This window comes from Paralichthys olivaceus, chromosome 2, assembly GCF_024713975.1.
Source record: "Paralichthys olivaceus isolate ysfri-2021 chromosome 2, ASM2471397v2, whole genome shotgun sequence".
In the NCBI taxonomy this organism is placed as follows: domain Eukaryota; kingdom Metazoa; phylum Chordata; class Actinopteri; order Pleuronectiformes; family Paralichthyidae; genus Paralichthys; species Paralichthys olivaceus.
The window spans coordinates 22,909,865-22,936,673 of record NC_091094.1 but is presented as its reverse complement, the minus strand read 5'-3'; the positions used below and the strand labels follow the sequence as shown (position 1 = coordinate 22,936,673).

Sequence of the window (26,809 nt, the reverse complement as noted above, 5' to 3'; positions counted from 1 at the left end):
AAACTTGTGTTGATGGGACCCTTGGGAGCCATTGATTTGACATAACACATAAATTAGATATTTAGATTTTTTCATTTGCAGTGTAAAGTTGAGAAAGCATCTTCTCACATGTTTCCTTTTGTCCCCGCAGAGATTTCAAAAAAAGAATCAGTCTTTGAGTGCTTCTGGAGGTTGGTCCACCATGCAGCTGGACGGTCTGTGGACGGTCCACGCCCTCCTGGCACTGTCAAGCCTCGTACTTGGGAACCCAGTGGGCAACGACTCGCTGGCCGCGCCTCGCGTCTTTATCTCCTTCAAAGGTAAGAAGCCATGACCCTCATCCTTCCTGCCTTTTACTCCTGGTTTGGTGCCGCAATGTTTCAAACTCTTCATATCTGCTGCTTTCTCAAACTCTTGCCATATGCTCGCTCGCCAAATGACTGACGATGTGACAGATCTGCAATTGGAGAGATTGTGGCTTTGATAACTGCTGAAGGTTTTTGTAGAGGAAGAACTTACAGTATCGCCACGCTCTCGTGTTTCAACACAGAGCAGATCGCAAACAAATCATGCACTTCTCATTTGCTGCCCCCCCATACTCTCCTCAGACCTCCAGGCATTGTAATAATCACCAGATGCGTCCACTGGCCTATATCATACAAACAATTAAAAACGCAAACAATAACCGAGCAGATGCACAAAGCAAAGATGTACTGTATGTCTCACTCATACGCATTTTGAAACAACATTGGAGATTGTTGTTTTAGTTAATCAAATGCAGCGTCTTTATCTTCAATCATCTTTATTATGGAATCCCTAAATTGGCGGCACAAAGGGAGACAGGATAATGTGGAGCATGTAATAACTCTATAGCCATTATGTGATTATTCCCATGGTGAGGTAGACGTGTATTCAGGGGGCTGTGTTTGTGCGGCCGCGCAGATTACTTGACACGGGTTGCCTGGTTCTGAGGGGCGCAATGAGAGAGCGGGAGAGAGAGAGAGGGGGGTATTATCAAGAGCAAATTGCCAGGATCAGCCAAGCAGAGCGACGTCCCCGAGGCCTGTCCCGCTCGGAGATCAAGCCTTTGATTAGCATCCAGAGAAAAGCCGAGGGAGCGAGCGGCGGCGGCAGCAGCAGTGCCCCTGTTTGTTTTGCTTTCCATTTCCCAGCGCTCCCTCGTACAAGTTGACTTAATTAAGTGGACTGGCACCGTTCATTGTTGAAGGCGTTTTCCTGCTTTAATCAAGCAGGATTTAACACATCGGTGAGCGCGCACACAGAGCTCAGCAGTTTTTCTCATTTCCCAAATATCATTTTATTCCGTTCTCAACACAAAGGCTGTGTTGTTTTTTAGAGCACGCTGTAAACTGCGTCTTTTTTTTGCTCTATAAGGTTTTCTGCAGACAGGTTTTTGTATAGGTGCATCTTTGGATGGCTGACCTCACCCGAACCACATGCACCATTCTCTGCTGTGACAAGCAAGGTGGAAAAAGCTCAGCTCTCCTGCTTACCTGTGTGTGTTTGCCTCTCCAGTCAATATGAATTTCACAGTCTACTGCTGCTGCCTCTCTCACAGGAATGCACCCCCCTTCTCTCCATTCAATATTATGACTCTCTCAGCCTTAATTGCTTTTTGAGAGGCCCATGCAGTCCTTACCTTGGCGAGCTGGCTGCACTTCCCCTGGTGCATCGTGATGTGTTACGTTTTTTTGCTTGAGCTGTTTGTGGAGAAGGCAGTTTGCCTCTCAGCAGTGACTTCAGTGGAACACAAGCCAAAGACAAGTGTGGACAACATGTGGGTTTTTAATGTGCGACTGAGGGAAAGAATGTGTTAATTATCAGTTCCCCACTTGATAATTATTGATCATTATGGCCTTGTGGCACACTCTGAAGAAAAAGTTGAATTGCAGCGATAAAGCCTGAATGTTTCAGTCAGTGTTGAACTGAACACATGTTTCAAACTGATTAACTCGGTAGCTGAGGAGCTAGGTTAAGAACCATGACCTCCATCTGGGAGGCCCTCACGTCCCTATTAAAGCGGGCAGAGTAAATCATGGGACCTAATTGCTTTGCTTTGGCTTCATGTAGTGTGCACAGCTTTTATGACAGGGACAACACCTCCTGTGATACCGAAAGCCGAGCCACTCTGAAAATGCTGCAAGGGTTTAAGTTGTATCTACTTATACACATTTCAGTGAGATTAGAGTTTGTAAAGTCTGAGGGATAAACCTTGGAAGTAGACTTTGTTCAGGCTTATCACGTCTTCTGCGCTGGTAAGCCGAGGAGAAAGCGCAGAGTTTGTAAGAAGAAAGAAGTCTGACTGAGTTTAGACTGCAAATAGTTGTGATCAATGTCGGAGGAGCGAAGTGGAGGATAGTTTTTTAGGATGGACAGCAAAACAATTCTGCTACAGATAACCAAATGATCTAAAAATATTATCATATCCACCTGGATCTGCTGAGAATGGGTTAACACACAATCTCCCATTGTGACAAACATATCAATACTGACTGATGCAGTGAAGTCCAATGAATTAAAGACATATTTAATAATATACTCACTGTTCAGGAACAGAATGATTTATGATTTCTAGTTTCAAGTATTCTTTATGTGAATCTGTGCATTATAAACTAAAGGGAAATTGAAAGAAGAAACTCTCTGTATAATAAGATTCTAATATTGCCTGAGGTGGAAAAGTTCCTGTTTTATTAAAACTGCAACTGAAACAGACTGAGGGCTTTAATCATGACTTACATGTGACATCATGAAACTTAGATGCGTCACTTAAGGTTCAGGTGGAGGAGGCAGATCTGTGTGGAGCAATAATTAGACCTCAGCCTTCAACAAGTGCAGTATTTTCATCATGTTTTCTGCTGGTGCTTTTCAATATCATCTTCTTCAGTTTGTGTGCCATCAATCATTTAATGTCAATAGACAATACTCCTATTATTTGTCATAACTGTGGTGGATACAAACTCACCTGAATGAGATTTTTTTTTTAATTCGTGCTAATTGTGGATGGAAATCTAGTTATATAAAATCTGACAACTCTGAGACTTTAATATTTAAACTGTATTTGTTAATGTGGTTTAATCGGACCATTTTGTAAAGTTGCCCATCACTGAATTAACATGTGACCAAGTGCAGAGCATCGTCTCTCTGAGAGTCTTAAATCAAGCAAGTGTATTAAATCTTTGGTGAATAGGTGGTGAAGAGGTTAATAGATTACGCAGTATATTTGATCATGACGTACAGAAACAGGAGATTTTTCTGAATGGATGAAACACTCCAGGGGAAGTTTTTGCTGTGCCATGTTTTGCAGAGAGTGTAACATTACTGCTGCTGGCCCACATTCACTCCACGACATATTTGAGTTCATGCATTAAGCTGATCCAAATCTAAATCCTTGCTTAAGGTTCTACTGTTTGTGGTCTTACACTATACATGTACCCTTTGAGCCTTACCTGTCCTGTCACATTCATTCACTTAAAATAATCACAAAGCATCTTTTCGCTACATTACATGTCAATGCTTCATATTGTGGTGTGTGAAGTGTAAAGTGGTGACTGAAAGCATTTATCTTAGAGATCTATTAAACAAGAGCTAGAGTTAGATCATTCTAGATAAACAGACAACAGCTAAACACTGGTTCAGAGTAAACAGCGGCGCGGGGTCAAGAATCTCCACGATTGTAAATTCACTCCCACACAGACGTCATCTACAGCTGAGGGTGGAGCCGTGTCCTGTGCCACAAACAGCATGTGAGAGTTAACACGCTGCACCTCTCACCGTTTCTCAGTTGGTATTAATGACATTTGAAACGGCTGCTCTGAAAACTCCAGTGATGGAATTATGGTGTGAGGGGACAAAGGAGAAATCCTTTAAATACCCAAACATCATAAGGATTACAGCATGACCCCCCCCACCCCCTCCTCCCTCTGAGCACACATGGATATGACGGCAGGATGTGGGTCAACTTTGCCACACTGCGCACACTTAACCACTGCTAGTGCAGGTGGCTCATTATTAATAATCCAGACTTTACTCATCTGCACAGCCTCCTGTGAACAACGAACAGCACACTCCTATTGTAACTCCTCAGCAAAGTATTTAGTCTATATTGTGTGTGTGTTTGTGTGTTTGTGTGTGTGTCTGTGTGTGTTTTGTGTATGTGGGTGGTAGCATAGAGGTTTAGAAACTCCCTTTTGAGTTTAATTCTGGTACATTGCGACCCTTGTAATGCATTTGTTATAAGTAAGCAATTGATGAGTATTTTCCCTATCGCTTAATGTGTCGATTATTGTCTTGATTAATCAATTAGTTGTTTGGTCCATAAAAAATGCAGATCTGTGTTTCCCAATTTTCAATAATTTTGACTATATTTTATTTTAAAAACAGTTGAATGAATTATTTTATTATCAAAATAGTTAATTTAGTAGCTGGTTACTGATGGATTAATGGATTAATTGATGAGGATTCAGTCTGAAAATGCCTGACAGATACCAGCTGAGGAGTGCATCCATAGTGAGGTATTTATTTTGATAAATCAGCAGTTTGCTATCAGTTCATCCTGGGCTTGCCCCTTTACTGCCCCCTTGCCACTTATACTAGTTAATGTTTAAACCATTTTTTCTTTTTTACACAACGCCTTCCTATGCTCACTTTCTTCTATACGCTCCAGAGGTAAACCTTCGTGGTTGTCTCTGACCTGATTAACTATGACAGCATGCATATAGCAGGCAGGAAAAGGAGTTTTAACTCAATATTGGCTGTTTGAGTAGGTGACTATAATGTGGTTTCTCTGACTTATGTTGAACTTTGAAGAGCATGCAACTTGCAGTTCATCATCGCTGGAAACTTCTGCTGTTTGCTGTTGCAAATCTAACTTGCAGGATACTGGTGCACCTTGGACTTTACTTTATAATATATCGCAGTGTTGTTGAAACATGTGTAGAGGCCACAAAAGCACTGCCCCAATACTCTGCTGATGTTTGACTGGGATCTGTAATTACTGTCCATTTATCCCCACGGCAGAAAAGTAATGACTGACAAAGCATTGAAAACCACTATTACTTTGGCCCTGTCCCAGACCTCAGCTTGTCTCCACAGCAGCCTAAGCCAGGTTATATTTAATGTGAAACTCTCTTCTCTCTCTGCGCTCACAGCAGTCACTTGTAGCTCTGTGGTTACCCATTGAACACAGTCGGCAGAGTGGTGATGGTAGTTTAAGTGCAAACGCAGCTTGGTCCAGCACAGCTTGCGCTTTGCTGCGATCCAGCTGTCAAGAGTGTCACTTACTTGCGAGGTGCTGGAAGGCAAAAAGCTCTCCTCAACTGTGTAAAACAGTGGACATGGTTTTGAGTATGTGTGTGTAGAGAAGATGGTGCACGTTGAGGCAAAGGGAGTCTGTGATGTGGGGCCTGGACTGATCCTGGTGGTGAAGAAACGGTGTTAATCCAACCACTGTGGTGCACATGACCTAAGAAGTGGAGAATCTGAGGTGGTGTGTGGGTTTGTGTCTGGCATGTAACACAGCAGCAGCTCTGCAAGCTTCATTGAGAGGAATTTGTGTCGAATTTAAATCCATACATCACAGTGAAGCAATTTAAAATCTCTGCTTTCACCTATTTACGAGTTTAATTGAGTAGAAAATGTCAAAATAGTAAAGAACAAAATGCTAAATTCATGTTCTAACGCTCACTGTCCCATTACACTTCATTGCAGATCAATCAAAGTCATGAGGCAATTGCACTAAACTGAAACCTGATTGCCGGTCGGCCACATTTCTCAAACAAACCAGAGGCATGGGTGATTATCTAGTCAGAGATAATAACTGTATATAAATAAAATAGCCTGAGATTGACAGGTTAGGAATCAGGGATCGATTAGCTGAGCCCCTGTTCCCTCAACTGTGCCCTCTGTTTGGTCGATGACTGATAGATTCGTGATTGCATTTTATTTCCAGACCAGTTGCTCATTGTTGTCATAGTGATGCAATGAGGATGATGGTGACAGCTGATAGAAATACAGTTTGGGTTTGGTCAAGTCCAATAAATCTGTGTGGATGGTGTTTCATTGTTTCATCCTAACATAAATTGTGCATAAATTCATAGCTCCACGTTTGGTAAACATTTTATTGTAGCATCTTTTACACAAGTGTTGCAACGGGAATGGATACATTCAGCAGTCATTTCAGGGTCATTTAGAATATAGGACAAAATGTTGAATATCCCTTGTACGTTTGAAGGTCTTTGGTTGTTCTGTCTCCAATCAGCCTCAGTCTTTGCTGTGTTTGTGACGTCGAGCATGAGACACTGGGGAAAAAACAGAACAGAACTCCTCTACCGGCAATGGCAAAGGAGCCAAACGCCAATTTTAGTGGGTCTACCCACCAAAAAAACCCTACTTATCTTCGTGTAAAAGAAGTTTTATGAAAATGTTCACTCTTGAATAACAGCTGGGGTTGATCATTGTGATTTCCCAGTGAACATGCACACCAAACTCTCTCCTGATTGATAAGTGCACAGAGAGGGCAGGTGTTATACCTGCCTGCTGAGAGCTGTATGCCCTTTTCACGATTGCACACAAAGATGTTATGCTATAAATGTGGCACAAATTGATTACCGTAAATCTTTACAGTTAACCTAAAATATAAAATCAATAGTTTATGTGCGACGGTATTACAGAAGTACTTCTAAGATTCACTCTTCCATTCTCTGTCCAGCTATTCGTGTGGGACAGACGTGTGATTATTCCTCAATAAGATGACTATCTTGGCACCTTTCAGCACATTACCCCTGAAACCGGCAGTGATCTTGAGTCTGGTGCCAGTTTCTCCTTGCAAATAAAATTGCAGTCACAGTGTCATCTCACAGCCGTGCCAGCCACCCATTAGTACTGTCTGCGCCTCCCACCCAGCGCTGATGTTTCTTGAGTATCTTTTATCCTGTCCTTCCCATGGCTGTTAAGCACACACAAGCCCCTCTTTATGATGGCCCATGAATCCAGTCATTGTATTTGAGTGTTATAGAATATAGTCACTTGGCACCTTGCTCTACTTGATTCTCCATCCATATGGCTGCAAGGTTGTAAAGTGTATCAATGGCTGCTTGGGTGGTCCTAATGTTTGATAAAGAGGGAATGGTACCAGTTTATAGATTAACATCTAACATCTAACACTAACATCTGGCCAATGACTGCTGGATATAGTGTGTGAAGGTGCAGAAGTGTTAGCAGGTAACAATGTTCGTATACATCTCCAGGGGATTATTGTGAGTTGGGGGAACTGAAGGTGACAAAGTGGCATCTAAATATAGTCTAACTCATCTTAGAATAACTGCTCTCCTGCTGCAGCTCTGTCTGTCTTCCCTCTTCTCCTAATTTCTCTTTCCCCGACATGGGAACAGCAGTAAATGCACAGGGGTGTTTGGGATTCCTGGCATGGCAGCGCCACTCTCTTTTAGCTTCTGCAGAAAGAGGGATATGTTGTCTTGAGGGCATGCTGTTCCCTCTTTGGTCAGAGTTTCACCTGTGGAACAATCTCCTGAGTCGGGTTACGGCCTCTGTCGCTGCCTCGCCTCCAGTGAAACCGAGATCGTCTCTCAAAAAGACTGAGGACCCAGTGTTGTCTGTCTGTCTTCTCTTTCACGGGCATGTTGTTGCATCTGTTGCCAGCACCCCCCTCGAAAAAACCCTCCTCACCAGACTGGAAAATACCAGCCAAATTGACTAGATACTGCGAATAACTTTCTCTGCACCAGAGCTGCATCTCCATCCATGAGTTTTTGTTTTAGCAAAATACAACTGTTTTCTAGCTTTACATGAAATGACCAGAGTTACAGAATTAGAGCAGCCATTACAAACAGAGCAGTGCTGACGCAACTATGTCTTTTATGTCAATGGGGAATATGGGGCAAACATGTCGGAGCTGTAAATGATTCAACATGTACAAACCAAGTATTAAGACAGTACTCTGTTATTTCCTGTAATCACAGAAGCTGCCGGTGTGAGGATTTGTTGTAAGTGTGGTGTCTGGAGACAGTGTCAGTCACATCGTGGGAGCCCTGTTAAACTATATAAAACTTTGCAGTGATGTGGAGAAATCTGTCAGTCACCATCTTCTGTTATTGTACCAGCCCTTTGTTGGGGAAGCTGCTAACAGATAATGAAGTAGTGTTCTCAGGCTTGACATATTGGTCGAACTGTGCAGGCAACCAGATTCATCTGAGCCTGTGACTGGGTATGTGGAACACCTGCCAAGCTTCAAGGTTGGTCCTTTTCTAGGTGGCATAATTAAGACTCCCTGTGGGATTTGGTTTCTTTTCTCACCTGTAAAAACAGGGCATTGGTGTAGACTGGATAAACAGGTTGAGGACTCAGACGAGCTTTGTCTCTGAACCGCTGCTGGGGCTGAACACTGTATATTCTTAGCGCCAGTGTGTTTCTCTTGTGGCAGATTAAGGTGTCAAGCAGAATAATGGTCCAGATGGATTAGACTCGTTCATGGATAAAGCTCAAAGCTGCACCCACTTTTCTTAAAGGGTTTTAGAGTGTGATACAATGTGTTACTCAAGAGAAAAAGAGCAAATTTGGACCATTTGACCCCAATTATCCCTGAGCTACTCACAGGTAAATTGTCATTACAGGTCAGCATAGAGATAATTTTTGATTCATTAAAAAAAAGGACGACATTGGAGTCAGAGCTTCAGCAGTTCTTTCGGAAGCCAGTCTTGTTAAAGATGAAGGCAAGGAATCAATGTGTTCTCAACCTCAGCGAAATCTCCCATACTGCCTCCCTTTCTCTGCTGTCTGTAGCTGCTTGTATCAAATGTAAGTCCAGTGCTTGCCTTTCAGCGCTTGAAGGGATCTGTAACCTTGAACAGCCAGGCCTGGGGCTCGAACCCTGCACACCATGCCAGCCACTTGTTTGCTCAAATTCCCTCCTTATGAGTCCCCAATGGTTAAACTTGCAAACTCACAACCTTTTTTGCGGCCGTAGCCTTTAAATTCATCTTCTCAGGGACCACCTCATCTCACCATTAAATCTCTGCAACTGCTTTCATCCCTTTTGCTCAAAGAAATTGCTCTGAAACTATTTAGTTTCTGTGTCCTCAGACTGGAATTTACTGCACCACATTTTTTCTCTGCTTTAACTGTGATTTATTTGCTCTTGGAAGAAGAGTTATTGCTCTGTCCCACACATTATATGTCCCTCTGGTGGGTCAGCATCTAGTATTTATTTGTACATTTTTTAAATCATTGCTCTAGATTAGAGATCAGTGTCCACAAGCATTCACGTTTGTGGCTCTATAATTATCCCATGTGTATTGACTGAGGATTTTGTTCTCCCTAGCCAATAAGAGTGCAAGTAAAGATTTGCCTAAAGACTGTCTCCATGCTTGTGTAGCTCGCTGAAGGCATGAAGTGTATGGGAGCTGCAAGTGGGAGGTCATGACCCCGACTGGAGAGGTCAAGGCCACTGCCCCCACCTCTGATCTACAACCTCTTCTCACCCTCTGTCCATCAGGGATTAAGTTTCAGATGTGTGTCTGTTGTAACCAGGGATGGATGCTACAGTAAAATCATCATGACTGAGACTGTGTCATTTACAGATCATACACAGTTAGATATGTGTTGCATGTTGCAAGAACAGTTGAAATGTTGTGCAGGACAATTTGTTTGATAGAAGCTAAGGCAGAAAAAGTGCACACATTGATGTAATGTACATTAGTAAAAGTAAAGGTACTTTAATGTATCTTAATTTTTTATGTGTAACATCTTGGTCAGTAAATATTTGATGTAACATTTGAGCTCCCTCATATCAGAAGAAGCTGGAGGGCTTAAGGTGGAAGACGTAGAGGTTCTTAGGGAACCAGCAATGGCATGCACTGGATTAAAAAAAAAGATTGCACTTGCACTTAATCTTTGTTTCACGACAATCTTTAAAACAACTGATTACAAATGTTACATAAACATTATGTCATATAATTGATGGTGAAATCGTTTGTTGACCTGTGGATTAAGTGTGTTCAAAACAGACAGCTATGAAGGCAGAGTGTGCAAGAATCAGTTAAACCAATTGTTCAAATGCAATTTGTCATGTCGTGTCTGATTGCTTTTAATCAGTGGAGTGTGGTGCCTTCATTCTGCTGGGTCAAGTATTAGATCACAAGCTAAAACTGATTGCTGGCTTCATATTACAGTTTCATAAAAATGGGACATGGTGCAGCATCTACTCTATTCAGTGAGACATTATTGTTTTTACTAGAAACTCCAGAGAAAGTCCAAAGCCTCTCACTCAGACATTTGTGTTCTCACACACAGCAGTAGATTATCTGGAGTTAAGTGAATGCCATAAATCAGCTCTAAAGAATTAAAATACAGAGGCTACAAGTCCGTAAACCAACATTCAATATCGGCTCATATTCATGTGGTTTTCTTATAAAGGAGTTTGCACAAACATCATATTCTTTTGATTGTTTTAAAGTTCACTCCAGTTTAAGAATAAATCACAGTCAGCATTTCCCCCAACTCTCCCTTTCAGTCCTTTCTGCATGTTTGCTCTCTTTCCTCCTGGTCAGTGATAAGGTCACACACTATTCCACTTCACAGAGGGGAAATAAGGCTGTTTGGAAGACACAGTGAAGACTTTAGCCCATAAGAGCACTCAGGCATCAAACAATGCGTTCACTTTGATGCCTTTGTTGTATCGTGGTTTTGAAATGCTGATTTTGGAGATTTCCCCCATTGCCGCCTCCTCCCTGCTGGTGGAGTAGGTGTTAATTGCAATGTGTGGGGATGGACCCTCGTTCACATCCATTGAGGCCGGGCCAGGGCCAGCGGTTTTTGTCAGCGACCTATCCTTTCAGGCCCCCTCCTGTGGCGGTGCCTCCTCTTGATTGGTGTCAGAATATAAAAAAAGAAGAGGAACCCTGGCATCCAACGCCCCTTGTTGTTGTTTGGCGTCGCCCACACACTCTTCCCCTCTGTGAAGGTCCTATAGCTGCAGGGGCGTTTGTGTAGGTTTGCCACTTATTCACAGAAGTTCATTCACATTCTGGGAGACCTGGGGGTGGGCGTCAAACTGGCATCAGGCCCTTTTTATAAATGAATGCAGCGCACAGCATCCCGCAGGCCTTTCTCTGTGCTGCCTATAGATGCCTCAGTCCAGGTCCAAGGAGCTGCAAAGGGAGGACAACGGTTTTAGAATGGAGGTGAAAAATGAGGTCCTGGCATTGAGGGAAAATAAAAGTCAAGAGGAGCAGAGGGAATTGTTTACATCCTCCTCTCCAACCTGGAGCCTTGCCAAACCAACAGTGGGCAATGTGCTGCGGTGAAAGGATTATGAGTATCAGGGGAGATGTTTGTGAAACTATTTAGTAATGCCCTAATGTTGCTCACTTAGTTCAATCACTCACTTCTTTGATTCTCTGAGCGGGATGTACATGCTCCTGAGCTCTGCAAGTCCTCTCATTGTTTTGTAAATCTTCAGATGAGAGGGGGGGGGGTGTCACTGTGTGTGCTAAGTCCCCGTCTGACTTCTTAACCCACTTGCTTGTTTCCCTGCTTATCCCTTCTGTGGAGGGTTAATAAATACTTTATTGCCACTCTACTGTGTGGATTAGTGGTCGTATTTAATTTCCCCCTCGGGACGTCCTGTGGCGTTTCCCAGAGTTTCGAAGGAGCCTACTTTGCATTTCCTTTCTGTGAGAAGACAAACAGGCCCAGAGTCCACGATGAAGCGGCCTGACTGAGAGAGGGCGAGACAGAGAAAAGAGGACAGAGGAGGACGAGTGGCAGGCAGAGCGCTGGCTTGGATTTCACTCCTACTTCTTTCCCCCTCAAAGTCTGGCTTGGTCCAAGATCTCTCTCATGGGTTACAGTGTGGATCAGGTTTTAGTTCCACTTCTCTTCTCCCACCTTCCCGGTTTTGACATGCTCATGTTTTATCTTCCAGAGAGGAAACAAAAGACAGCCAGGGTGCACAGTGAGGAATAGAGTTGCAGAAAGTGTGGAAGGAGTTGTTGGATGAGCTTCCCAGGGCAGTGGGAGCTGCACACACAGAAAGTCAGTAACTGTAGACTATTGGACACGTCCATAGTCTGTCACTTGACTGCAGATCAGCTTCACTGGGGTGTAATCAGGCAGCTCTCCAGACATTTGTCTCCATCATGGTTGTGTTTCTGCTGCCTTCACTGCTAGAACAAACTTCCCAACTCCCCCTCAGGTGGCTAATGACTGATATCATCACCCACCTTTACAGTGTTTCTCCTCTTCTGCTCATAACTCGGTAAGACAGAGCTCAGTATTGCAGCTCAACTGTGACAAGTGTTTGCTGTTTTAAGCCTCTAATTAAGTCAGTTAACCTCCCCTTCTTTCATACCGCGAGACCAGAGAGGGGGTCCCAGCATACCCCTCTGTCACGTGCTGGACCTTGAGGTGAGCAATGGCTTTTTAATGGAGGCCTTCCAGCAAAAACAAAAAAAAGCTAGTGGAACCAACCAGGGGGAATATTTAAAAGGCCGGCTAAAAGAGCAGTAATGAATAAGCAGCCCTTCCTGTTTTCTTAAACGTGAAAGCAAGATTGAGTAAAGGTAATTGATTGGAACTAATTAGCAGTGGAGAGATAAACGATGGGTCGGTGAGATGCGGCGTGTTTAACGACACACCGAGGATATGGAATGCACTGTGGAATTAGCTCCTCGTCGACTGCGAGCCAACTGAGGACTCACCGGCCACGCTGTGGAAATTGTTAGTACATCAAGTATATTTTCCGTCATAACATTTTTGAGGCATGATTTTTCCATAGATGTTTGTCTTTGGAAATAAACATGGTTCTTGTTTTCATGGATGTGGCAGGCACTTTCAGTTTTAAATCAGACACTTGTTGCATGTGACTGTGCGTGGGTGTGTGTATGTATTTTGTTTTGTTTCAGGATAGAAATGAAAACTGTGTGAAAACCTTCTGAAACTCAGAAGCTAAAGCAGCGAACCAGAGCTGAAGCAACATTGCTGGAAAGCCTGGGGAAATGATATCAGCGCGGGAGAATAAATTGTGGGATTTAAAAATGATACGCTGTTAGAGTTGAATAATATTGACTTGTTATTTCCTTTCACATTGTCAAAACATGGCAGGAAGAAAAAACCTTACAGAATAAAAAGATCCAGGTTGTGACAAGTTCTAAAACAGCTTTAACACGCAGACTGGAGAATCGCTGATAGATGCAGCGCTGAGTCTTTTCACAGCTGGCGCCGACCTCTGTCTTCGCCTTACCTTCTTTAACACGTCCCCAGTTCTCTCACTTAGCAACATGCCCCGGCTGCTTGGCAATGGTTGCCACTTGAGATGTCAATAAAATTCACTTTCATGCGTTAATCAGAGGGGAAGTTTGAGGCAGCTCTGAAAAGAGCTGTCATGACCGCGGTCAATGACTGACACACCTGATAGTTTACCTGTCAAATAGTTTCCTCTCCTTTTTCATTCTCCTTAATAATTTGTGAGGTTATTGGGAGAGACGCTTTCATGTGATGTTAATTGTACGTTGATACGCCTGTGGACATTATCATTCATCTTGTCTCAAGCTTTGTTTCACTAAAGGCCCACTGTGAATAATGTCTCACAAAGTAATCTGATTAAATTAACTGCTATTTGCACAGGACATGTAAGATACACGACAGTGCCAGTGGATGTATATATTCTCACTGTCTTTAATGTTGCACTCAGTTGAGCTAATCAGACATTATGGAGTTGAGAGAGATAAATGTTCAGGGAAGTGCCTCCATTAAATCCGTCAGTTCAGTGGAAGCCAAAGCTGCAGCATTAGTTCAAACTCCTTCCTTCACATGCTTGTTAGGAACAAAAAGGCCTTGAGGTTGATTGTGATAAATATCACCTGCAAAGAAAAAAAAAATCCTTTTCAGCAACACTGTTCATCATTGTTAACCCCAGTGGGCTGTGAGTGAGTCGGATATTTATGACTCATCTCTCCTTCATGTCAGGGACACCACTTGGAATAAATGCAGCTATAAAAGCTATAAAAGCTAAATACTATCTTATCTGGGGAATATAAAATAAAATGAATGTATAATAATGTGCCAATTCTTGTTTGCATCGTAATATCGTGAAGACTGTTTCCATATCTTTTTAGTTTTTCTTGTGCATAGCAACTTAACCCTAAACCAAATGTGATTTACGCAAAGAGAGACATGGAGAACATGCATGTGTTTAAAGGATCATTCCAATGCTGGATGTCTTAACTCCCTTTAATAAAAAATGCATGCACTGCACTGCTGACCATGATCTAAACCATGATGTTGTTTTAGTGATTTTTGAATGTATTTTTCATGCTCTACCTAAAACCCACCAACATTAGCGGGTACAACTGGGAAAATCAATTTGCACAGTCTTGCAAGTTGTTTGCGACTATGTCCCCTTTGATTTTATTTAGATTAGTTGTGGTTTGTAAATGCATTTATGGACTGGTTTCAGAATAGCATCCTTTTACCTACAAGGAGGCTTTCAAATTCACATCTCAGAATAATTATTTCAAAGTTTTAACTCAAATAAATTCAGAATGTAGAAATGAATGAAAACCCTGCTTGGAAGTCAACGAAAAGCTTGACAAATGTATAATATCCATTTACAGGGTTTGGAAAAACATTTGCAGTAAATTAACGAATGCATGATTAAATGGACAAAAAGCTCTGGCATGACCCTTTGATGGTGATGCACATCAATTAATCTCCCTCTGTTCCCACTGTTGATATACTGCAGTTAATCACACTTTGTTCCCAAATATTTTCTTTGCAGTGAACTGTCTCTGGCTGAGATACAAGTCATACATCTCTGATGAATACCCCACATTCTCTAGACAAACTCGCCTGGGGAGGCAGATTACTCTCTCCTCTCAGGGAGGCTCCAGAAGTGCTCTGTTTTGACTTGTCTCGCTTAATTGCTGTGTCAATTAAAATGTTTTCAGAACCATCATGGGGTGGGGCAGGGGGCCAGGGTGAGTCGTGAGAGGCTCTGTCTTGTTCACATCGCCTGCAGTGTCGATGCACTGAGAAAGTGAGGTTGGGGAGCTAATGTGGTGATCAGCCAAACGGCGTTAGGTGTGTGTTCCTGTCCAGATCAGATGAACATTTGCCTCTGAGATAGCATGAACTGAGACACACCTTTGTCAAGATGTAAATGTGAAGTGTATACAGTGGGAGATAACGATCATAGCTGGAAGTCCTGTTAACTCAGGGAGTGTGGATTCACTTGCAAATAAGTTTTTCAACCAACTGGTATGAAAAGGAATAGACTGACTCCTGTTGCAGTCTACTGTTGAAAAAGATTGGATTATATAAATGATATCTCTTCTGGCTCCTTGTGTATCCACTGTGCCTCAGTGGGGCCAACGATAACATGCCATATTAAAAGCTGATATATTGGCGCTGAGTTTTGGTCTGTTTAGAAACGTGTTTAAAATCCATGAATGTGGTCCCCTTTGGGATGAGCAGACGGGACCAAATTGATGCTTAATTGCTGGTTGCTGTAGGGCCATGAAAGAGTGTGAGAACCAGGAAGTTCTCACCCAGCCGTGGAGTTCGCTTGGTCTCTGGTTCGTCAGAGGTGAATACAAGAGCTTGCATGTATGGTGACACTTCATGCAAGGGGATACATTGCAGACTGATTGGTAGAGACTTCTGGGAGTGAAGACAACATCTAGCAAGTTTATAAAAAGGCTCAGTTATCTTCCCCTTTTCAGTAAATCACATATAGCAAAGACATCTTCCCTGCAAACCACTGCAATCACTTTTTTGGGGGGGGGCATATTGCCTTTGATAGCCAGTTTAGAGAGAGACAGGTATGACATGTCATGAAGATTTCCAAAATTAAACAAAAGAAATACAGGCTGATAAAAGGGGTTTGTCCACCAAAGAAAAACCTTGCTCTACTGCGTTGGCCAGTTAAATAAGTGTACACACACATTCCAGACATATTCTGACATTAACCTCATGACGATAAAGCCACCATTTTTCCAGAATGTGCTGTGTTTTGGCGACAGACAAGCCTTCAGACTCATGGATCTACAGCTCACACTGAGCTTGTAGAGATCATATTTTATCTTTATACCTGTAGCAACTCGCCTCCACCCATCACCTCACTGTTTTTGGTCTGAACACCCACTACGGCCCCAGCTCCAAAGAGGTGCCCTCAAGGTCCGTCAAAGCAGGAGCTTGCCTCAAACTGGAAGTTGAGCTAACTGCAATTATCCCCCCACCCAAAACATTCTTTCCTTTTCCTGTCCTTTTTTTTTTTTTTTTTACATTTCCCTAAAAATTTACAAAGTCATTCACTCTCCAGTCTGTAAATCAATAAGCAAGTGGGTGCCTTATTTTCAGGCCTCCTCCCTGCTGGTTTCTTGTCTTTACCATCTAGGAATTCACTCTGAACCAAAAAGCTGTGTTTCAGCCACTTCCCAGTCTATACTTCCGACCTCTCTCGTAGCTCATTACCTACTGCCTGAGTTGCTCAAGAGGAGGTCTGCGGGGTCACAGAGTCGGATATCCTGCCTGTCAGTCAAATGTCAGGGCTGTCAGGTGTGTCTGGCTTTGGCGGATTTTAAAACCAAGCAGGGGAGAAGCTGGTCATTAAGATTGCACAGGGAGGCCGAGTTTTGATTTTTGTCAAAGCTCCTTAGAGTTCCAGTGCTGTCAAGCTGTCTGCATGTCTGCTGCCCTGTGTGGGTGTCACCTGAGGCGTGAGTGAGTCGAGAGAGAGACAGGTTTCTTTAGTGCTAATGAGGAAGACGGAGGAGGAGGATGATGGTGGTGGGGGCAGAGGTGAAGAGGGGTTTGCAAGGTGTGATCATCTGTGCTGACCCCTGGTCATATGGGATTAATACTGTAAACAGTGGATGCATGGATGGAGGAATTTGATGAAATGAACCAGTTCTTCCCTCTGAGTAGATGCTCTACAGGAGTCTGAGTGGTTTTAAAGGGAGTTCATGTTGTGGCTGTACCACTTCCTCTCAGTCCAATGACCCTAAAAGAATACAGTACAGAAAATGAAGAATATAGGAAGTTAACAGGGATTAGCATTTTGAAAAGTTTTTATTTTAATTTATAAGATTTAATCCAAGGACATAATGTGATGTTAGGTTTTTCTGACAAAAAAACCTTGTACCTGTAGCGTCAGTGGCACGGGCCTGTCGGGGAGTGAGTCTGCTGGGAGACATGTAATGTAGTACAGTGAACTTGTTTGCTCCATTTAGACTTTTCATTGGCTCTTCCTCCCCTCTCCTCCCCTCCCATTTTAACTCCCTGCTGCGTCCTGCTGTCATGCCAGCCCCAAAAGTTATAAATGGCTGTGGATTTGAGAGCCTTTCATGGGTTTGTGTAGGGGGAGTCCTTTTGTCGGTTTCAAATGTTTGGGGTCAAAGCAAGGCTATCATGCTCCCAGAAGAATTATGGATGTGTGAAGTGCGATTTTGTTATTGAACTGATAAAAGGAAGTCCTAGAGGGGTAGTATATCGCACCACTCCAAAAAAACAAAAAAACAACAGAGGAGTTGTTAGAGGGAGTGTGGAGCTGTCAAATAAGAAGCGAGAGTGTTCAGAAAGATACACAAAGCTTTTTTCTCCACCTGGTTGCATTGCATTACTACTGGAGAGCAACAGCTCTGACCTCTAAGTGCACTCAGTCTCTCGGAGAGATTGCCGCCTGTGACAGACTGTGATGCCGCACCATTAGCTGAGATAAGGCGGGCAGGGATTGAGAAGCTCACATCAATGAGTCATTATGGGGAGTGCAGAGCTCTGGCCGCAAACGCTGCCAGAGTGGGATGCTTACAGTTGTGGCTTAGCGGCAGCGCTGCCCAGCAATCCCTCAACTGCTTCTCACCAACCTGTAGTGAGGCCGTCCTGGTAGAAAAAACCCAGAAAGATTTTCTCCGGATTAATGGTTGATTCCATGTCAAATATGCCATCCTGGAATAATGAGCCGGGGCATCAACCTTTTTACCTGACACTTTTCAGATTGCCAGAGCCAGCCCGAAGGTTTATTACCTTGATGTGGTTTACTTTCATTCCCATTTACGGATTCTGCTTTTCAGTGGAATGCAGCGGTTACACGTAAGAATTGGCTTCCTCCTCTGCCCCGTGGTCTCAGGTGTTCTTTCATGTGAGAGCAGGATTTAGCTGCTATTGAAAAGAAAACTGACTGTTTAAAGACACTCAACACATGTTTTCACCCAACTGAGAACACTTTTAAAAGGATTTAAAAGATTATTGCAACTTAAATATTCTTTTCATAGCTTTGGCCATCATTCCTTTGAGTTACAATAACACTGTTCTCAAGAAACTGCTCAGATCTGGATGGCATCAACATCTGACAGGGCAAGACAATGATGCTCACCCTAGTTGTAACAGTTTAAAAACCTCCAAACCTCGAAAATTGTGTCAATAATTACACAAATTTTGGGAGTACACAGAAGTAAAGTAGGTCAAAGATGAAAGGTTTGTGGAATGATTTTACCCCAAACTATTTTCCCATTACAAAGAAGTGGCCATGGCTCTTTTGTCCCTTTGGCTACACTCCAGTTCTCAACGATTAATGTGTCTGAAATCTAATGCATTTTGTGTTGGTGTCAAGCTTTTCCTCACTGCTTTGCATTGTTGACCTCCTATGTTGACAACATTATCTGACATGCTGGTCTGTCACATCATTAGTCAGTTGAAATGACGTTGTGTCTTTATTTTAGAAATGTGGTGGTGCAGGTTGGTGTGTTGTGTACTGAGAACTGCTCTTCATGCCATTCTCCTGCACACTCTGCCCATTTAAAATGTCCTGTCCTCCCTGAGGCTCAATGCTTCCCTGAATAACCAGTGCTCTGAGTTACTCTCTCACTACATTTTGGCTGATATTGATCAATTGTGAAAGGGGAGCCCTTAAGTGAATGTATAAAAAGTCCTGGTAATCAATGATTGACAGTTGGTATTTCCCTTATCAAGGTCACTTTGCCAATTTCAGTGGGTAGAGGAGCTGCAGGGCAATCAAGTGATGAGTGCAAAAGACAGTTTGTTTTGTCTCTGTGGACTTGAGCTGAGAAAATGACTTTCAGTCACAGTCAAACTTCAACTCCAAGAGCAGGACAGAACAGAGAGAGGAAACGGGGAAAATTGATCTTTGTGCCACCAGAGTATCTGCACTGAGTGAAACGTAACGCTGCACGGACGAGCTGTTTGAATCAGTCATTACTGCTTCCATAGACATTCATGGGGCTGTTTTTGTTCAATTCAGTCACAATGAGTAAATTTCACGTTTGAGCATGTTATTCTTGGTCATTTGATTCTTGCAATGTACACACATTGTTGAAAAGAAGATGTATAGCCCTGCACTTAGAACCAAGCCGAGTAGTTTTTAATTTCACCCCCAGAAGTTACTACATGTCAGTGTTTAACCTGGTTGCACCTGAAGCCACTAAATACATTTTGACAGCACATTTTGTCCAAACGTGTTTAAATGAAAGCTGCTCTCTAAATTAGGTCCTGCTGGGCTGTCAGGAAAAGGTAAGACCCATCAAGTTCCCCACTTAGCTCCGTGTTTAACATTACATGGTTGTATTGTTGCTGTTGCACACAAGTTGGGTTCATAAAGGTCCCACCTTTTCAGATTAATTCTGTTTGGCTGGGAATGTGAGAAAAATGAGGAGGCCTCCCCTGATTTAGAAAGCATATTGCCTGAGTTTGGAAAGGAATGAAGTGTTTATGGTGGGGTAAAAAGAGGCCGTCCTGAGGTTAGAGGGAAGAAAACGAGGATGCTTTGGCTACATGTCTCTTTTTCTCTGCGAGGGCTGAGGTTCTGGTGAGCACTGCCATAGCAAACACCTCCTTTTTCCACCTCAGAGGAAACAATATGAACCTTTCACACGCTTCTTGCTTTCTCCGGTTCTTTACCTTCCATCTGGAGTTACCTCATTTCTGCTCAGTTTTTCTTTGTTGGTGTTGCACACTTATGAGCTGTAGGAGGAATTTCTGTAAAACACACATTTGTATCCATTACTACATTGCTGCAGTTCACAATCACATTGTGTTTAAATGTCTCCAGCTGCAGCATGTCAAAAACATCACATCTGTTGTGTGCAAAATACTCAACTTGCGTGTGTATAGGTGCATGTTATGCGTATTATCTGTACGTGTGTGATAGATGAGGTCACTCACTCAATCACACACACACAAACACACACACTCTCTCTCACCCACTCTGTCTATCCATCCCCTGTGGTTATCGGGCTGATTTTATCACCCTGTTAGCTGCAGGGAGATTACCAGCGACAAACTGGGATGGCTAAATCGGCTTGGTAAACTCACTGACCCTGTAAACCACCACCACCCCCACACAAGCTACTATCTCCTTAGCACCACCTTACATGGGCATGAGGTGAGATGGTCTGTCAAAACAGCATTGTCAAGACAGCTTTAAAATCTAAGTTTAAATGATAAAGGTTTGAAAAATATGTAATCAATTCAAGCGACACAGGCTCTAATCCAGTGCAAATGAATTTGTTAAATAGAGGATATTGACTTGATTGGTAGCAATTGCTACTTCTACACATGTGCAAGTGGTATGGTGATGGAGAATAATCAGGTATTGATGTGTACTTTCTAGTAGTGTTTTTAAATCTATCGAAACATAACTTCTGAAAAAAAACAGAAATTGGTCAGATGGAGACAACCCCTCTCCCACCAGATGATTCCTCACGTCTTAAGGGAACCTATTATCTCACCCTGACTCAGAAAGAGGATAAGAAGGCAGAGCCTTAGAAGGCCCTTTAAAACTACCATGGTTTAGGAACACCAGGCTTAAAGCTTTAGAGAGCACGATGGAATCAGTTGTAACCCCTGGATGGGTCTCCTTTAGTGGCTGCTTCGATACGCTGGTTCAGAAGAGGTTTGGGTGAAGTTATGCTAGAATTTAACGAGAATGAACAACGTGTTATAAATCAAATGCTGTCATTGTGAGGCGGCAATAAGGGCACACATGTTCAAACTCCTTGAAGGCATTCATCATTTTACACTTAAAAGTGAGAAACAGAATAAAAAAGAGAGCTGGATTGGGAAAGTTATTCGACAAGTACCTCTGAGGAAGCATACTAGTAGCTTTAGCCCTGTGACCCTTCATTCCCATAGGAATACATGTTAGGGGTGCAGCCCTCTTCGGGCTTATACTGGTTAACAGGCCCTGTGCGGCAGCGGCAGCCGAAAACACAAAGCTGTTTATAAAAGGCTAATCGCCTTCAACTCAGATGAGTGCCCTTTGAAAAAAGAAAGGAAGTGATCAGGCAAAATGCAATGGCGCTGTTGACATACATGTGGAAAATTGGGATTTGTCCTCTAATCCTACTTCCTGTCCCCAAGGCCTGGGAATCACTGCCACATAGGATGTAAACTGATCGTTTGTCTCTGTTCAAAGAGGGTTAGGACGAGAGGGATGTCCCATCAGCCTCCTGCTCCCAATATCTGTCTCATGTCAGGTGTTACAGATAATAGGCCAAATAAAACGGCAAAGCCTTTTCTCCCTGTGACTAACCCACAACTTTTCCTTAAACCTGCACCCCTAAGAACCAGGAAGACAAGTGCTTAGGTGGCACGTCATGCTCTCACCCAGGGTGAAGGAGCAGTGGGAGTTCGGTGGGAGGAAGAGACCTGGAGCAGAGCCACAATGGCTGCTGTCACAATCTGTCCTGCCTTCCTGTCATTCTCAGGAAGGGGCTAGAACAACTGGCCTCCCACACTGTGACCCCACACTGGCTTAACAAATAAGGCATTCATAAGCGCAGTTCATGCTAGCAGGTCAGTGGTGTCACATACATTAGGATGCCTTATCCTGTGTCTCTTCAATTGTAAATCAACCACTGGCCTGTCAGGATGCACCTGAGAGACACAGAGATGTATTGTTGTATTGAGACATCTTTCAGTGTTGCCTGACATGTAGGTTCTCACTGCCAAGAAATACTTTTCCTTTAAATCCACTGCTTTCAAAGAGATGTTGCTCCATTGATGCAAATAAAACTATGAGTTACTTTTCTCCTTTGGATGGAAACTACCTGGAAAGACTCGATAGTGAGACTACAGAGAGTACAGACGTACTTTAATGCAGCACAGCATGGAGAACAGTTAACATGAAGTCTAAAGCAAAAAGAAAATTGAAAACCTCATCTAAAGCTTGCCATGGGCTTTTTTTGAAGCCTTTTGAGGTCATTCATTGTTCTCTGTCATACCAGAAATATCACAAAGATCACCAAGTAAACTCTGGAGCATTCTTATAAAAATGACAGATCCACTGTGGTGCGGATATCACTTTGCTGACATTCAACAACAGCTTTCAGTAAGTTTGGATACAACCGAATGTGTGTTATTGATTGCTCTGGAATAGTGGATTAATTCAGATTGAATGGGTCACTGGCCGATAACAATCTGTCAATATACCTCCCACTCCCATATCTCTCTGACTTCTGTTTTCAGTTAAGCACAGTAGGGTTTCAGTACATTTTTCAGCATTCCCATATAGCCTGCATTTAAGACCTCTCCACTTTCACTAGCTTTAACATTTAACAGAGAGAGAAAAACTGAGAGAGATCCATCTTCATTACAACAAGGCTGTTCTGGTCTCATAACTGGTCTCCGAGGTGCGCACACCCTCTGGAACCAGACAGCAGAACCAGAGACGGCAGAGTGTGCGTCTCTGTGCGTCTGAGTGTGTCCACCATGTGGGGATTATGGCCTGACATGAAGCTGAGACATTCCAGGTTAAGATAAGGGAGGCTAAAGGGGCTCTTTTAGTCAGGGCTTTATGTTTAGTCTTTGTGCTGCTGCTTGTCAAAGTTGCTCTGCTAATGCTGCAGCACTGCAACTGTCTTTGTCTGATGCAAACTCCTGAGTGCACGCTTGCCTGCTGCCTCCTCTGGCTTCTGTGCTAAATCAACATTAATATGAATGTACCATACTGAATGTATTAAGGAAACCCAAAGTATACACATTACTATGGCTAGACAGATACCATATTCCCATGACCCATTGCTTCACAGGGTGTTGTAATTCATTGTTGTTGTATATGTGGATCTCTGCAAAACTGGAACTCAAGACCTGGAAGAGTTTGAGTGATGGTAGAGAGGTTGCAACCGTGAGTCGTGTTCATCGTAGTCTCCACCTCTCTCTTTTACCTCTGGTGAACACTGCTGAAGGCTCATTGCGATTCTGGACAGGCCATCCACTAATGCCACTTTACTCCAGGCAATCCCTGTTTCCTGATTCCACTCAGGCTGAGGAGAGATAACCCTGACCCTGAGCTAATCCCAGATTAAACCAGAACCAAAAGAGCTGCCACTGCTGTCCAGTGACCTCTGGCCTCCTCATGTCTACTGGTGCAGACTGTAGCAGCACTGCTGACCAGCACTTGCAAAAGGAGGTTTTGTCCAAGCACAGACCAGAGAACATTTGTAATACTGAGATTTATCCAGAGAGTTCAGATTGCTTTAGACAAAGGCAGAAACCAGTAACTTCTTCGGTGGAATCACTAAAAAAACAGAGCAACCGATTTATAGCTGCAGTCGTATGCAGGAGCTGACGTGTGGGATGGGAACAAGGCAAGATGTGTCACTGTTGAGCTGGAGACTGTTAATAAAACACATGTCCGTTAAAACAGAGCCATGTTTGTGCAGATGTGTGCGATTAGATCAAGACTCTCTTGGGAGGATCTCCTTCCCTACGAGTTCTCCACATTTCACATCCTCCTCAGCTGGACCTCCACTTTATACGTTTCTGCTGGATTGAGAGAAAAAGGTGTTCATTTGTTTGGAGAGAGAATGCAAATTAGGTCCGACAGCACACATGACTGACTTAAAACCCATCATGGGTTCTATTTTGAGAAGAGATAATGGTGGGCTGACTGACTAAAAATTTGGTCATATGTACTTTTATCACCCGCTGGTTCAACTGATTCTGTACCAATTCGCATTGTCGTTTACATGAAAATGGAGACAAATGCGTACCACCCCTCACCCCCGGCCCTCTACCATCTCTGTCTGTCCATCAGAATGCTGGGCTTGGCAGGCAACAGGAGAGGGGCTTAGGTGATGGGAGCCAGAGGCCCAGTAATAAGGCCATCTCTCCGCATGAGAGCTCATCAGAGCTGACAGTGAATACAAATTGCTTCCATTAGCAAGGGGGGGGCAGAGGGGCGTGGCACTACAGTGGTTTCTAATTATGGGGTGGTTGAGACCCCCAGGTCGGCAGGGGAGTGGCAGAGCACAGAGGGGGGAGTGGTAACAAGGCAGCGATAGCGATAAACAGCAAGGTGTCACATCTCACAGAGCACCGTGGTGCAACTTCTGAATACTATGCGGTCCGGAGTGGTGGTTAATGATGTGTGATATGGGAGCGCTTTTACTGAATGTCCATTTTGATGGATCGCATTTGACACATGTTGAGACAAGAAGGGGTCACACCTTTTCCCTGGCGAGGGTGATCACAGCAACAGAATACAAACAACTTGCCGTGAATAGCCAAGTACTATTACTGTTTAACAGCTGGTAAAGCCTGGCAGAGAGCCACCTCAAAGGAATGGAACAGCTCTGGATCATTCTCCCTCTCCTCCATGTTTGTTTGCGATGCTTTCTGACAAGTCCTCCTTGCATTCGTGCAGTGTGGAAGAGAGCAAAGCATCGTCCAAATGATAAAAAATATTACCAGTCAGACTGTGTTTTAACACAATAACATTTAGTATATTTCGTATTATCACACAGCCAACCATTGGAGGCAGCTGCTTTTCACATTTCAGTGCAACACTTAGTACGAAATATTTGTCCAAATGCATGCAACATTATCCTTATTCAAACCTAAATAACATCAAGCCCCTCTCCATTAACACGGGCTTTTCTCCCTGCCTTTACCTTGGTCAATCAACATTGCATTTTATCTTGTTTCGAGCAACTTAATGGTTATGACTGCAATCAAAATCAAGCCGTTTGTTTTCTGACACAGATTAAGCATTTTTTAATAATATTACTAACAAGTGATGATATTCCCAGTAAAATAAACACCTACTTTTTGCAATAACTGTGCAGAGTAGTTTTGTAATGCTCTCCTGAGTGTAATGGCTCATTCATTTCAAGGTTTGAAGTGAGATGATGGTGTCTGAAGTCGCTTGTGTTGGTGCTTTGTATATATGAGGCAGGTGTTTGCACAGGCATGCTGTTATGTCCTTTCTTTCTCTCCAAGCAGCGAGCTGAAGAGCCTGTCTCTCCTTCAACAGGCATCGGCACACAGACTGGATGCAGCGAAGCTTGACCACGTCTCAGAGAGCGCATCACAAAAGATTAGCAGTGGGTCAGATCATACCACTGGATGCTGTGCCCTTGCATATATGTTATCTGCTGAGTGACATGTCCTATCTGATGTGACACAGTGGCAGAGCCTCTGACCGCTTTTATTATCCTCCATCCCACAGAGTGACTAAGCCGAGGCGAGCAGCTGCTGCGTTCACATGCTGTTATCGTTCCTTTTCATTTAGCAGCACAGCTAACCTCATACCCGCTCTCCAGTAATCACACGGGCATTCTTTAACAACTGTGTCACCTCTCTGCTGGCTTTGAAGCGTGCAGCTCACACAATCCCAAATAACTCATGTAAATGTTTGACATGTAGACAAGCTGTGTTGAAAGACACTGATGAAGGAGAGTGAAGGAAGGCACAGTGGGCCGTGAGTGACTCTGCTAACAAGATATCAGCGCAGGTGCCACTTCAGCCTTCCAGCGGCCACACACTTCCAAATGCAGAAGAGGGTTCTCTAATCTCCATCTGCTCAGTGATTGCCCCTATACTAGGTGCTTCCTTATCCTGCAGATACAGGAAATCACAGTTTAAAAGCTGTGCTAGATTAAGATAAGAGACATATGCCGCTCTCTGATACAGGCATCTGGATATAAGCCAACTCCATTCCTACTGAGTAAACTCAGTAAAATCTCTTTTCTCACAGACACAATGTATTCATAGAGCTCATTTAGAAAAGTGTTGTCATGTTAGCTGGTGTACAAGATGACGCTTTTTGCACCTTTGTCTGGACACTTTGTGGGAAGATGCAAATTACTTGACACCCCACAGTTAAATACCACACAGAAAGTCAATATTTAAACATTGAAGTTGCTACTTGAAGAGTTAATTGCTTAAAATTGTTTATTTTCTGTCAATAGGTAACTTTACTAACTGATCAGACTAAAGCGTCACCCACACACGAGCCAAGAATATTCTCTGCCTGTCAACTACTGGCAGTAGATAAGCAGGAAAGAGAAATCTGCTGAGGCAGCATTACATTGGGATGAAGACAGATTGATAGATCACACAGCAGAATAGCACGTACACTCAATCTCACCCGTTCTCAGGTTCAGAACAAACAACTGTGCCCAAAAGAACAAAAGCAACACCTTCATGCAGGTATACAAGTAGCAGACACTGGTGAATATTTTACTGACTCTGACATAAGTAAATTAGTGGGAAAGTCTAAGAATTATATAGTGATTCTTGACATGTCGACTTAGTCTGTTAAACCTGCAGTATTGCCGCCTGTGGTGTCTCAACTCATTACTGCACCTTGTTAAAAGTTGACCCAACTGCCAACCAGGCAACCTTGCAATTTTCCAAAAGTCTGTGAATCTACTTTGTGCAGAGCTCCATCACTGCAGCTGAAATGAAGTGTGTCTTCTGGAGAGGGCACGACTGTCTTTAACGGGAGTTCTCCACCTCTGCATTGACAGCATTGAAAGTATTTGGCCGGGATTCTTAA

General features: G+C 43.2%; 1 protein-coding gene across 4 annotated transcripts in view; it reads left to right on the top strand.

Moving 5' to 3' along the window:
• Positions 1-26,809, top strand: part of sema3fb (sema domain, immunoglobulin domain (Ig), short basic domain, secreted, (semaphorin) 3Fb) — a 59,267-nt gene that overhangs the window by 2,126 nt on the left and 30,332 nt on the right. For all 4 annotated transcript variants that reach the window (XM_020086908.2, XM_069512384.1, XM_020086906.2 and 1 more), the window contains exon 2: positions 131-299. In XM_020086908.2, coding sequence (XP_019942467.1) covers positions 182-299 — 118 coding nt within the window. In that variant the 5' untranslated portion in view covers positions 131-181. The remainder of the gene's footprint in view (positions 1-130; positions 300-26,809) is intronic.